At 54.2% G+C, this 13,440-nt stretch overlaps 2 protein-coding genes across 5 annotated transcripts in view; one reads left to right on the top strand and one right to left on the bottom strand.

Moving 5' to 3' along the window:
• Positions 1-635: 635 nt before the first annotated feature.
• Positions 636-13,440, top strand: part of RBFOX3 (RNA binding fox-1 homolog 3) — a 137,173-nt gene continuing 124,368 nt past the window's right edge. The window contains exon 1 of one of the 4 annotated variants that reach the window (XM_071764621.1): positions 636-956. The gene's annotated coding sequence lies outside the window, so the exon portion shown is untranslated. Of the gene's footprint in view, positions 957-12,642; positions 12,684-13,440 lie in introns of those variants that run through there. The other 3 variants (XM_071764607.1, XM_071764613.1, XM_071764609.1) reach the window with 3 other exon arrangements.
• On the bottom strand, positions 6,044-10,923 carry ENPP7 (ectonucleotide pyrophosphatase/phosphodiesterase 7). Its single transcript, XM_071764057.1, has 5 exons — positions 10,663-10,923; positions 8,754-8,899; positions 7,310-7,930; positions 6,519-6,732; positions 6,044-6,135 (listed from the first exon to the last, which is right to left on the bottom strand). Exons 1-5 carry the CDS (start codon positions 10,904-10,906, stop codon positions 6,047-6,049), a joined length of 1,314 nt encoding a protein of 437 aa, XP_071620158.1. The 5' UTR covers positions 10,907-10,923; the 3' UTR covers positions 6,044-6,046.

The following is a 13,440-nucleotide window of genomic DNA, read 5'->3' as shown; positions in this document are numbered from 1 at the left end:
GCGGGAGGAGGGGGGGGGAACGGGCGAGAGGAGGAGGAGGAGAGAGGGGGGCTCCCCAAATTCCCCGTTGGCCAATGGGGAGCGGAGGGCGGGGCGGACCGGCCGTGGGGGTGAGGGGGGGGAGAGGCATTGTCTGCGCGCGACCCCTCCCCTTCCTGCCCGCGCGGGGGGCGGCCACTGCCCGGCCGGAGAGGGGACAATGGGGACAGACCGGCCCGGGGCTTTGTTCCCCTGAGCACGGCGGGGGCGGCATAACAGCGCGGGGGTTCGGCAGCGCGGAGCATAGGGGGGTATCCCCTGCCCGGTCTTGTCTGCAGAGATCCGGTCTCCGGCTGCAAAGCCGAGGTCCCTCCCGCGGACAAAGCAGCGGGGAGGGCGCGGGCCGGGGGCAGGTCCCGCGCAGCCCCCCCGGCCCCTGCCGGGTCGGAGCGGGTGGCGGCAGCACTTGTGTGGCTCTGCCATGGTTGGTTTTAGTGGAATAAAGCGCATTTCCTGGGAGGGCGTCGGCGGTGGCCGCAACCATCGCGCGGTGTCTGTTCGCAGGCTGGGAGCCAGGTACGGCCTGGCCCAAAATCCTTTCCCCGCCACCGGGCCGTGCTAACGAACGGTTTGGCTAACGAACGAGGTGCGGTACCGTCCACGCCGCGGTCCGGCCCACGCCGCGGCACCGCACGGCATCGGGGCGTGCAAAGCGGCGTGAGGAGCTACTCCACGGCGGTTGTGCGCGGTGGGCGTGGAGCAATGAAATATGGTGCTTTACAGGCATGGAAGAAGATGAGTCAGCACCTCAGGGAGTTCACAACCGCGGGCCCGGAGCCTGCGATTAACTGTGCGGGAGCCAGAGGGAAATGAATTTCCGTAGCCCCGCAGAGCGCGGGGAGTGAGCGGGACCAGGACGGGCCATGGGGGGTCCTGCGCACGGGGCCTGGCGCCAGCCCCGGTCTGTGCCGTCTCCGGTAAGCGATGCTGGGTTTGCAAAAGCGTTTTGAGCTCCAGGCTGGCGCGTTGGGCTGTCCCGCTGCAGGCGATGACCTGGCTGCTGGGGAGCCCCTGCATGATGGAAGGTGGAGACAGCCACTTGGTTAGCAGAGCGGGACTGGCTTGGGGTCGGTAGGACAGCGGCTGTGGCTGGGGTGTTGTGTTCATACCGGTAATCGTCCTTGGTTGACTGCTATCACGTTTGATTGTTTTCTTTTTACAATTGCTGTGGTTGTTCACTGGCCAGGAGGAGAACTGTTTAGAAGGGTTTTGATTGGGTTTGTTTTTGGTGGTTGTTTTTTTTTTTGGTTTGTTGTTTTTGTGTTTTTTTTTTTTTTTTTTTTTGGTGGGTTTTTTTTATAACTCAAGGTGACACAGGAATATATCCCAGCACCGCACTTTTTAAAATTTCTTTAGAGTTAATTTACCTTTCATCAGCTTTGCTCTTTGTGTGCAGCACGTCTTAAATTTTAGTAAAAAAAAACAAAACAAAAGAAACCCGAACCAGAAACCCAGCGGTGTTCCCCTCTCCATCTCCGCGCACAGGCACCAACTGTGCCTGGGGCTCTCCCGGCCACCGGGATCCGGCTCCCCGGCACCCCAGGGAAAGGAGCCCAGATTCAGGGAAGGCCGGGTGGGCTGTTCTCCCGGCCCCTCGGTGCTGGGGTTCTTGAGGTTCTCGCGAGGAGGCAGGGTCAGGATTGCTGCTCTCTGCCCACCTGGAACGAAGGAGAGGCCGGGGGGAGTGGGGTGCTCTGTTCCCTGCTTGCCGAGCTGGGAGAGACCGGGATACGAAACGGGATCAGCCCTCGGCATTGGGGTCTCAGTGGGGGTGATGTGTGGTGCCTGTGGCTTTGTCCCTGAGCCCTTGTGGCCAGCCCCGAGAAATTGAAATGTCCCATGTTTCCTTATCTCTGTGTAACCCCAAGGCTCCTGCGTTTCTGCTTCTCCTGCCTCTGTCTCGACGGGGAGCTGAGTCCCCTTTGCCTACTGAGGGGAGAAAGGGCTCCCTGGACATGACATCTCAGACTCCCAGAGATTTAAATCCTGGTCTGCAGGGGGCTCCGTGCTTTCTGCCAGTTTGCCCCAGTTTGGAGCTGCAGGTTGTTTTGTGTAGTTTGCAAGCTGTTTGTGATGGCCAGGGCAGGGCGGGTGTTTCCAGGAGCACAAAGCACACACCCTGGCTGCCCCCTGCTCTGGGCTGGCAGCTTTCTCAGTCTGATTGCAGGTTGCCCGTTATTTGATGTCGTTAAATGAAAAAGCTCACTTTTTTTTTTTTTTTTTTTTTTTTTTTTTTTTTTTTTTTACTCAGAAAAGGGAAGAAAACAAATCATTAGCAGTAAAAACGTCTGAACTTGTGGCTTTGAAGATTTGCAACAGCATGAAGTGAATAATTATTTTTAAAATCCTGTATTTGTTTATATGTTAAAATCTTGTGAGTTTTTTACGTTGTAAGAAGGAGCATTTTTTCTTCGTCTGAGCAATAGCAAAATTAGCATTCTGGAAGTGTAGCTGTCTGCCCCTTCCCAGTGCTGGGGGTGCTGGCCCAGCTTTGTCCAGTTTGTTCTTTGGCATTTCAGGATGTTTTAGTGATAAAAAAAACCCCAACAAACCAACAAAGAAAACACAAAAAACAAACAAACAAAAAAAACCCCAAAACCCCAAAAAAAAAACCCTGCTCATGGGTGCCTTTTAGCCTTGCCCAGTTGCTGCTGCCCCCAGCTCCCACAGGAAAGGCAGGGGTGGTGAGAGCAAGCAGGGATGCCGTTAGGAAGAGAAAACCGGGAAGTGGCAGGTCCTGAATGTTCCTTTTCTGCTGAGTCGCACAGGGGGCGACTGTCCGAGGGACAGCGATTTGCTGGGCAGAGCTGCAGAGGCTGGAGGGGATGCCCACCCGCTGCTGCAAAACCTGCGTCTCCCTCTGGGGCTGGATTCAGCATTCCCTATCCCCTGACTGAGACTTCACCTTTTTGGAGGAACTTGGGAACTTGCAGTAAATGTCTTGGCTGCCACATTCCCCAGCTCCAGCCAAGCTAAGTGACAAGGAACTCAGCAGCCACTGAGAAAGCCTTTGGCATCTTAAAAGTGAGGCTCCGTCTCCTGAACTAATCTGGTGGGACATAATTTTGTAGCTCTTCCCAACTATGTCAGACATCCCAGGAATGCTGTTGTATCGATAGTGGGGGTTTGCTGTCAGAGGAAGGTGGTCACCCCAAGACTAGACCTTTCCCGATGAAATCTGTGGCACTTCTGGTGTGTCCGAGGGTTTGGAGCTTTCATGTGAGCAGAGCTTCAGGTGTGAGTGGGGCAGGGCCGGGCTGGGTACCAGTGATGATGATGTGGTTGCTGCCGAGGGTTCCGCAAAGCAAAGACCCCCGGATGGGGGGGCACAGGGTGGGGGTAAGGGCTGTGGATGCTCTACAGGGAGCCTGGTCCCTGTCATTGTGCCTGGACCCAGCACTGTCAGGGTGCCCGTGCTTCCCCTGGCGCTGTGGGCTCGGGTGTCTCCTGGCTGGGAGGTTCTTGAGGGGGTGCCAAGCCCGTGTAATATTCCTGATTTCAAAGGATGAGGCTGGGGCCAGGCTGGGGAGCGGCTGGGCCACGGGAGCCATGTTTGTTGTGGGCAAATGGTGGTTGTTTTCCCAAGGCATCAGCCAATTGAAGCACAGAGATCTGCATATCATTTGGGCACCGCAGCCGAGTGCGGTGGGGTTTGGAGCCATGCATCTTGCAGGGTGGGGTGGTCAGCGAGCACCTCGTGTCCGGGGCCCCGTGGCCGTGTGTGGGAATTGTAGGAACACGTGTCATCCCCCCAGAGCAGGCACTTGAAGAGGCAGCGGTTTTCCTGCGGACTGTGTGTATGCCATAAATAAATACGTGTATGTATATGTTTGTTGTGCTGTTACCATCTTGGAGCAGTGGGGACCCCTGGGCAGCAAGCGTCTTTCTAGTGCAGGAAAAAGAAAGGGAAGCAAATGGTGTGGAAATGCATAGCAAATTGGGATGCAATACCCAGCGGGGCCCTGCCTGCTGTGTGACCCCCAGCCCGGGAGGAGGGCGGGGGGATGAATTAGTGGGTCTGAGAGGGACGGCGGGGGGAGATGTAGCATGGGCAGAGCAGGGAGCTGGGCTGAGCGTGGGGAAGCTGCTGCAGCCACCAGCACGAACCAGTGCCGGGTTTTTTGGCAAGGCCACATAGGGCTTTGTCTGTGGGGTGAACGTCTGCTGGAAACATCGCGTGGTGAAAGTGGATGAGGTGCAAGCTGCAACGGGAGGGGCTGGGAAAGGCTTGAAGAAAGACACAAAATTTGTCAGTGTCTTCTGGATTCCGGGGTTTGTCAGGGAAAGGCTGGTCTGGATCCTGTCCAGGGGACAAGTGGCTGGTTCGGACTGTCAGTGATGTGCGTGTCTGTGGGGTTAAATCTTCTCGCGCCCACAGGGGGTAGGGGTGGGGTGAGCAAGAATCTGCCTCACCCCGGAGCTTTGAAGCATCCCTCATTGCGGGATTGTGTTAGAGGGGAGGAAAGGACTGGAAGGTTTAAGTGAATGTGTTACATGGATCTCCAGGGCATCATCTCCTGGTGCAACCCCGCGTGTCCTGGTGTAGCCGGAGCTGCGATGGGTGCCGGGTGCTGGGCAGCGCTCCGACCTCGGCGACCGTCAGAGGTGGGTCCCAGGTTCACCCCCCACCGGTACCGGGTTCCCTGGGGGGGCACCGGACGGTGAGCGCGGCTCGGGAGCCACCGCTCGCTGGCTACCGGTACTGCTCCGGGACTACGGGACACGCAGCGAGGGCTGTGACAGGAGCAAGGTCCAGTCCCGGACCCGTGTGTGGGTGTCCGGGGAGAGGGGATGAGGGGGAGGATGGAGAAGCAGGGCCAGGGAGGGGGTTTCTCCCGGTTCCTGCGGTACTCAGAGCCTGACTTCAGAGGATGTTCTGTGATGTGAATACAGTGTGACTGAAGAAGCACATTGTTGAGTGCTTTCTTTTTTCTGGTCCTCCCCCTCTCCCTCGGAGTGAAAAGAATTTCTCCAGGGCATACCTAACAACAAACGGTCTGATTTCAGGGGCAATGGAAATCTTCCTAGCAGGGCTCAGCCTTCGGCCAGAGCGGTATTTTCCTCCTTTGATTAAGCCCATCTCCCTGACATGCTGTCTATGGGATCAGGGGCTGAATTAATTCCCTTTGACATCTGAGGCAAAAGTCAGTCGTTAGGTAAGGATTCACAGCCGGAGGTTGCTCACTAGAAACTCCACGTAGTCTGGGAACCAAGCTGGGTCCAGCTCTACAAGCATCCTGCTCTGTACAGGCTGTGGGGGACACCTGGTGATGGGCTGTGAGCTGAGTGTGACCACCGGGGCTCAGACAGACCAGCCCCCCAGCCAAGCCCGATGCCTCTGGCTGTAAAACAAGCACAGTGCTGCTGTCCTGCACGAGGAGTCACAAGGTCGCCAGCAGGCTCACTGGAAAAACTGCTATTCTAGAACTATTATTAATAATATTATTATTATTAGTGTTTGCAGTGCTGGCTCGTGGCTCCCCTTTCGGAGCCTCCCTGTTGTTTGCTACCGGTCTGACCCCCACCCCCAGCAGGGTTTCAAGCCAAAACATTTTCTTCCTGTTTTCCCGAGTGGAGCGTGTGCGTCTCTTGTTTCATCTCGTTGGGTGATGCAGCGAAGGCAGAACTGAGTCTCTATGGCAACAGATATTTATTGAGCCCCTGAGATGAGGCACAGGGCTGGGGAGAAGTACTTCAGCACCTGGGATGGGGCCGGGGCTGCAGCCACACTAACGCTGGGGGCTTGGGGGGTCCTGTTCTCTGTCCCCTAAGGCCCAGCTGGGCTGAGGGGTCCTGAGCTTAGTCCTGCAGAGAGAAGTTTGGCTTTGAATGAGAGCCTTGTGCACCCAACCCTGCTGCTTGGGGTGCTCAGGCTCTGCTGAACCCCGCAGGGGCAACGTGCAGCTCCAGAGCCGGACAAAACCCGGAGGGACCAAACAGGGCATGTGGCTGCCCTTCCAGAGGGGTTCTGGACGGCTTTGGGGTCAGTTACCTGGCAGGGGTGGGGTTAGTGGATTCCTCCCCAGAAGCTCAGAACCAGAGCAATTCCCAGCACCACCGCCAGCTTCTTGGCAGGGGGGAGAGGAGCGCTCGAACCTGCAAGGCCGAGAGGGAGAGTTCAGTGTTGGGGGGGGGGGGGGAAATGGACCCTGCCCGGGAGACCCCCAGCCCCTTCCCCCTCTGTGGGGGGGTGTCTATCCGTGCGGCGTCCTGAGCCTCCCCCCGCTGAGGCTGCCAGGACGTTTCGGTGCATTTAACGAGAAACCCGCCCGGTTACCGGGGGCGCGGGGGTGGGCACAGCAAACGGCAGCGTGCGGCGACGGGGCCGGGGTGGAGGCAGGGACGGGGCCGGTGACACGGAGCCCCCGGGAGGTGGCGGGAGCGGCCGATGCCACCAGATGTCGCTGTCCCCGCGGGAATCCCGAGCAGACCCGGCGGCGCGCGCTCCCGGTGCGCTCTCCCGGTGCCCGCAGACTCACGCAGCATGGGCTTCGTGACCTCCAGGGAGCCGTCGTGGGGCTCGGGGATGATGCCCAGCAGCTCGCAGAGGAGGGCGTAGACATTGATGCTTTCGAAGGGCTCGACCACCAGCCCCTGCTTGAAGGCCGGCCCCACGGCACGGAAGATGGTTTTCATGTTCATGTTCTCATTGTCAAAGCCGTGTGCCCCTTTGTTGAGCTGGACCTTGTATCTCTGAAAGGGATTGAAGGTGTGAGTGCCCAAACCCTTTAGTCCCCCCAGCACGGTCTTGGGAGGTGGTGGGCACGGAAGCTGCAGCACTGCTTGGGTGCCTCCAGCTCTGTTGCACGGGGCTCCCAGAGCCATTTTTTGCTGCCACAGTGGTCAGCGGTCTGTTTTGTGACTTTGAGGTCGAGCTGATACTGTTAAACTTCGCAGAAGCTGGAGGGCGCTGCTCATACACAGCTGCCAAGCAATTACACCTTGAAAGTTCCCTCCCTGAACACCAAGGCATCCAAATGTTGTACTGAGGGCTTCACCCTGGGGAGCTGCCTGCTGCCCTTTACTTTAGGCCTTCCCGTAATGCAGCTGGTACTCTGGGCTCATGCAAGTCCTGCTCCAAAACTTTTGGGCCTGATTTTTTGTCTGAACAGCAGAGTTGGTCTTTACACAAAGCTGGGATTTTTATGGTTGGAGGGTAACTAATCAATATGAAATCATAAAGCTGGGTCAGAACTGGGGTGCCATGAGGAGAGGAAAAGAAAGGAAGATTCCCAAAAGACAGTAAGACAGGTCTGAGCATATACCTTACCCCATGGATCACGTATCCTGGATCGTTGTACAATATGAGTGGGGTTATCCGGGAATGGTTGGCATAGTGGAATCTCTTTGGGAACTCTTCTTTCTTGTACACATGTAAGTTTGGGTGGGCATTCTTCAGGACTGAATACACATGCTCTAATTTTCCTTCTTTTGGCACCAGGAGACCATTTGGTCCATAATCTAAGAGTTCGAATGCGATGTCTTTGAATGTGAAGTTCTCCACTGCTTTGATGTGAATCTCGTTGGTCTCTATGACAGTCTCCATCCCGTGGTCAGACGTGATGATGAGGTTGAGGTTTGATTGCAGGCCACTTTCCCTGATCTGCTGCCTCAAGTAACCCACAGTTCTGTCCACCTGCTTAACCATGTTTTTCCTCTGCTTGGATTCAGGGCCAAACTTGTGTCCTGCTGAGTCTGGCTCCCCAAAGTAGAGAGCGATGAAGTCGAGGTTGTTCACTGTGAACCATTTCATCACGGTGTCAATGCTCTCTCTCCAGTTGGTTTCATTGCTGTAGTAGAACAGGGGAGGCTCCACCAGCTTCATGTTCACTTCTTCCCCTTGGTATTTTGCTCTTCCTCCAGGGAAATGGATCGAGCCTGTCTTTAAGCCCTGTTAGCGGAGACATTGCATAAACTCACTTGGCAGAATCTCCTCATGTCAGTGCAACCACCTACTAATGCAGTTAGTTCCTTCAGCCCCTTAATGTCTACCTCTGCCTCTAATGATGCTCATTGCCAATTATAAGTGATTAACTGAGAGCACTGTCCTTCGCAGCACTCCTGCATGTTGGCTTGCTCACAGGGTTTAGTAGCATTAGGTATAACTTTTGGAGCAGTGACCTGTCTGTACCTTGCATGGCCCCTCCAGCTCCTGACCACTGAGACACAAAGGTGTGTTTCACTCCAGTCACCCACCCTAAGGTCCATGGGGACAATTTGATAGGTAAATACAGGCCAAAATAGGTGTCTTGGGCCAGGTCTCAGGTCCTGTCTCAAAGCCAGATGCAAGGTCTTACTGGGGTCCAGGAAAGGCTTGCTGCACTTCCCAGTGAGGAGGGGACCAGCTCCTGACACTGCCACTCAGGTCCTGATGAGGCTGTGGAAAGGAGCTTCGTGTCTTGGAAGGTATAAAACCTCAGGGCTTGTGATGCTCCCTAGTGAACCAGATGAAGAAAAGGAAAACCTGTTCTATTAATGTCTTAATAAAGCTGAAATGCATCTATTATTTTTTGCTATTTTTAATAGAATGATCATAATTATTCCTGCCTGTGTCTGGGGATTTTTTTTTTTTCAGTTCTAATTAGCCTGTCGTTTTCAGGGAGGATGTTAGCTCATGGCCACTAGAGATCGTGGCTTGCCTGTAGCTTTTCCTACCCAGCCAGGCAGGGTCCATGGGTGCAGGGTGTGCACAGCACAGGGGATGCTGCACTTACCTGTCTCTGGGCAGTGATCCAGATGGGCAGGCTGCCATTGTCCCACCAGCTGTCCACACCTTGTGTGCTGTAGTAGGGCAGCTTTATCCCCGTCTTGGTGTCAAACCACATGTTGTGAATCACCCCATGGTTCTCCAGGTATCGCCCTGCCATGAGAGGTGGAGGAGACAGGGGTGAGCTGGGCTGTGGCTGGGGGGGGTGTCTCAGTCCTGTGCTGGGCAATGGGTGGGCTGAGGGTCAGCGAGGAGTTTCTGCCCCTCATATCCCATCCCAGCCCTCCCATCACCTCTGGTTTGCCTCCTTCCTCCTCCTGCTCCCTATCAAGTGGGGTTTCCAGGACAGGGAACAAGATGCTGGGGAGTGACTGCTCCTCACGGGGGGGGAGTTGACCCCAGGGGGTCTCCCCCAGCCCCTAATCTGGGGCACCCTCCCCCTGGAGGTGCCAGTGCCTCCTGCAATTCCTCCCACTCCCCTCAGTGCAGGTGGGGTTACTGCTACCCTGACTTAAACCACCTTTATCCTGTGGTGCTCTGCTTTCTCTGTTGTCCACAGCCAGTGAGGTCAGCATGCAGCAGAAATTCCCATTAGAAACAAAGGATTTGCACTTAGTAGTATTGCATTTCCTGCTCTTTCTGGCCCTGAAGGCTGCTCAGTTACTTCTGTACCACGTCCCCATCCTCTCCTGTCTTGACACTTCCTCCCTGCCTGTTCTCCTCTGCAGATTTTATTAGTGTGTTCCACTCTTTTATGCCAAGGTTATTAATGAAAATCTTAAATAAGTTTGGCTCCAAAATCGATTCTTCAGGAATTCCCCTGTTGCCTTCCCTCCAGCTTGACAACCTCCTCTCAGCATCACCTGCCCATCCTTTCACCACGCTGGATTTTGCACTAAGCTTCCTCATCTCCATCTTAACTAATGATTTCCTGGGTGGCACTGTGTCAAATATATTACTGAAGTCCAGAATGATTAAATTTAGTGCATCTCCCTTATTTAAAAAATAATTTATCTTATTGAAGGGAGCTATGATCTGGTGCTATTTACCTTTGATAAATCCAGGTTCAGCTCTACCCCTTCCTGCAGCTACTGTCTTGTCTTTCACTGACTGATTAGGAGAATATTGTGGGAGATTATTCTATATTTGTGCCTTTGTAATTGTATTTGTGTGTTTGCAACACTGCAGAAAGTGTTGTACTCAAATATATGCACAGATTAGAGGCCATCAATATCCAGCACCTGTGTAAAATAAACAAGGCAGCTGGGCTAATAAAAACAAAGGGAGAACACAGTAGTGTGAAACTAACTTGTGCCAGAGCTTAGCACTACTGAGTGAAGTAAATGAAGCCTCAGGCTGCATGAGCTGTACTTTAACCTGTTTTGTGACTCCAGTAGATTGGGAAGTGCAAGTAAATTTAACAATAGGCTTTCCCATAATGAAAGAGGAGGAAATGGCTCAAAACACAGACAGAAGGGGTGTCTGGAGGCTGCAGGAGTGAACAAGGAGAGGAGATCCCAGCCTCTGCACATGGGACTGGATGAGCAGAAGTGCCATCTGGAAATCAGGAGACCTATAGAGACCATAGGTCCAGCAACTGCTCGAGCTGCAGATGGAATGCAGCAGGAGTGAGATGTATGAAAGAGCTGACCTGAGCTGTGGTTAGAGCAGGACTCTGGGATGAGCCCTGCTGGGGTGACCTCCTCAAAACTCCTACCGTGGTCGAGGTGGTGGTGCCATCATTCCTACCATATCAGGAGTTATTTACCTCCCATAAATGAATCTTCAGGTCTCATCGCTTTCTGCAATTATTGCTTTGTCTCTTGCTGCATTTCCAAAATATGCTTATTTTGTGAGCTTTTTTTTGTGCTGCTGAGGCCTGTGGTGTCTCTGGCTGTGGGCCACTGGGAACTCACCGGTCAGCAGTGTGAAGTGGCAGGGGCTGGTGATGGTGATGAAGGTGGGAGTCATGTACTGAGCCTTCACCCCCTCTGCAGCCATGGTGTCCAGGTTGGGGGTGTCCACGTCCTGGTCGTAGTTCCATCGAAAGCCATCGAAAGACACCAGGAGGAGTTTGCTGCGGGTGGATACCTGCTGCAGGGGGATGCCTCTTGCTAAAGGGAGGGCAGCAAATAGGAGTGCCAGGGAGGTGAACATCATGTCCTCGAAATGCAACAGCCCAGGCATCCAGAGAGGTCACTTTATAACACATGGGATGGGACTAAGTTCAGTTTTTATCTAATCTGAAAGTTGCTGATCACTTCATATCAGAATGAGCCTCTCTGTTTTTTTGTCTAATTGATGTAGATTACCTTAGATTTCCTTCTGGGTACAACACAAGATCTGCCTCCTCTGTCAGCACTGTCATGTATGGGAAGTATTCCCTCCTGTGGATGGGAAGGTGCTGCCTATGGGAAGGTGGCAGGAGGCTGTGAGGAGTCCACCACCCACCACCATTGTCCTTCCCCTGCAGTGGTTCCCTGCAGCCCAGGTCACTGCCACGCTCCTGGCTTTTGGTGCCCTGCTCCTGGGTCAGTAATTCAACTTCAAAAAGCATCTCACCCCCACTACCAGGGCTCCTCATCCACCTCGAGAGAGGTGTTCAGTGGCTCAGAAAAGAGTTTGGATTTCCTTGATGTCCTTGAGTGTGTTTCTGTACGTGCTGGGGGAGAAGGCTCCTGCCTGAATCCTAGCAGTGCCAGTAACCCCCAAAGATGCTCCAGAGGGTCTGAAGCCCCCATGTCCCATCAGCCCAGATCCCAGTACTTGGGTTCTGCTGCTCCTTGCAGTGACAGTCATTGTATGCTGCTGAGCTTCACAGTATCAGTGTCCCATTTTATCGGAATTTGCTGCTTTTATGACTTTAATCATTGCTGACAACTCATTTATCAGCAAAACTGAGTTCCAGGCTTTTGTAGCTTTATCTGACAGAGGTGGACTTGGCTCCCCAGGGTCTGAACTCTCAACCTTTGTATCTTTGCTGATCTCCTTCTGTTCAGGTTCCAGATTTATTCCTCGGTGCTTTGCTCCCTAATTGCCAAGCTATTCCCTTCCCTTGCTGAGCAGAGCCATGTCCCTGCTGGTTTCCCAAGCCCTATCTGGGGAATTTCTTGGCATTTCTCTCCCAGGAGTGAGCTGGGGAGGTGACTCTCACACACATGCCATGGTTCATCCATGCTGTGGTGGGATGGAGCCCACTCTGAGCCCTGAGCCATCTGTGGCTCCAGCATCTGCTAACAGAGGGCTTGGGGGTGTTGGTCTGACAGCATCTCAAGAGGAAAGGCCCCTGCAAGGAGTGGGGTGAATCCTGCTGGGTGGAGGTGTGAGCTCTGCTGGGAGCCAGAGCTCTTTGCTGGGTACAGCAAAGCCAGAGGCTGCTGGTGTGACTGGGATGTCAGGGCAGCCTGTGCTTGGCCAGGGGTTGTTCTGCTGGGGTCCTGCTTGTCTATGCCAGTATTTGTGTGTCCAGAGAGTGGAGAGCACCAGGAGAAGAGCTGTTGGCCAGGCAACCCACTCTGCCAGCCCCAGCACTGCAGTTTGCTCAAGGAACTATCTTGTTATCAGCATTCTCTGCTGATAAAGAACATCACCTTTGGTCACCCTGCCCGGGGAGAGTATCCATCCCCAGCTGAAGAGGCTGATGCTGTTGATCTTGCACCAGCAGCACTTCAGGCACTTATCCTGCCAGCTGATGTGTCTGAGGGGCTGTGGCTGCTCCAGGGCTATTGTGTCATGGGCAGGTTTTATTGGTTTTTTTGGTTTGTTTTTTTTTTTTTTTAAAGGGAAAATAAAATTGCAAATTTCTCAGGGGTGCAAATTGAATTTCAGTCAGGAATGTCACAGTTTGTGCCACAAACTGTGAGGTTTGTGGGTCATTTGAGGGGTCATTTGGCTCTGCAAGGATCCATTACCAGCATGGCCTGAGCTGCTCCCTCAGGTGGGTCAGATGAGGCTGGGTGGGGCTCTGCAGGTGAGGGGCTGAAAGGGAGGGTGGGGGCACTGTATAAAAGCCCTCCATGCCTGAGCACAGAGGGAGGAAGTATTGGGATGGTAGAGAGTTGGGGCTGAGCCAGAGCCACTGCAGGACAGGTAGGATGGATGTGTGCAGGGTTTCTGGCTGTCTGCTTCACCTAAAAAAGGCTGAGCTGCAGGGAGACCCCTTGCCTGATGATTGTGGGGTTGCTGAAGGACAGGATCACTGCAGGCTGGAAATGCTGTGCTTGCATGTGGTGTAGCAAGTGGATGTTTTTCTGTTGCTCTCTCACTGTCCTGCCCGGAGTAGCTCTGTGCTGTAGGTGCCTTGTGCTGTCCCCATGGCTGGGGCATTATTGTGCTCCTGTTGGCACCCAGCATGTGATTGTCCCAGCACCAAGAGCTGAGATAAGATCCTCAACATCATGAACTATCTTAGTGCCAGGACCTCCTGGCCAAAGTCATAACACTGCTCTGGTGAGCAGGAGCTCTGCCACTGAGTGGGTCCAGAGTGGCTGCAGAAGGTGTGTACAGAGAACTACTCAGTGTTGGTGGAACTACTGGGGGCTGGAGGAACCTGAGAGATTTGGGTGGGGTTGTTGGGTGGGCAGCAGCCCCCACCCTGCTCCCAGCAGAGTGCAGCTGCATGGGTGAGGGCAGCCCTCGGGGAGGAGGTGGTTCCCAGGCAGAGCAGGTACCTGGGTTTGTTCCCCCTCTGTGGT

This window comes from Heliangelus exortis, chromosome 20 (genome assembly GCF_036169615.1).
Source record: "Heliangelus exortis chromosome 20, bHelExo1.hap1, whole genome shotgun sequence".
Taxonomy (NCBI): Eukaryota; Metazoa; Chordata; class Aves; order Apodiformes; family Trochilidae; genus Heliangelus; species Heliangelus exortis.
Note: the sequence above shows the minus strand (reverse complement) of the source record. Positions and strands in the feature narration are given on the sequence as shown.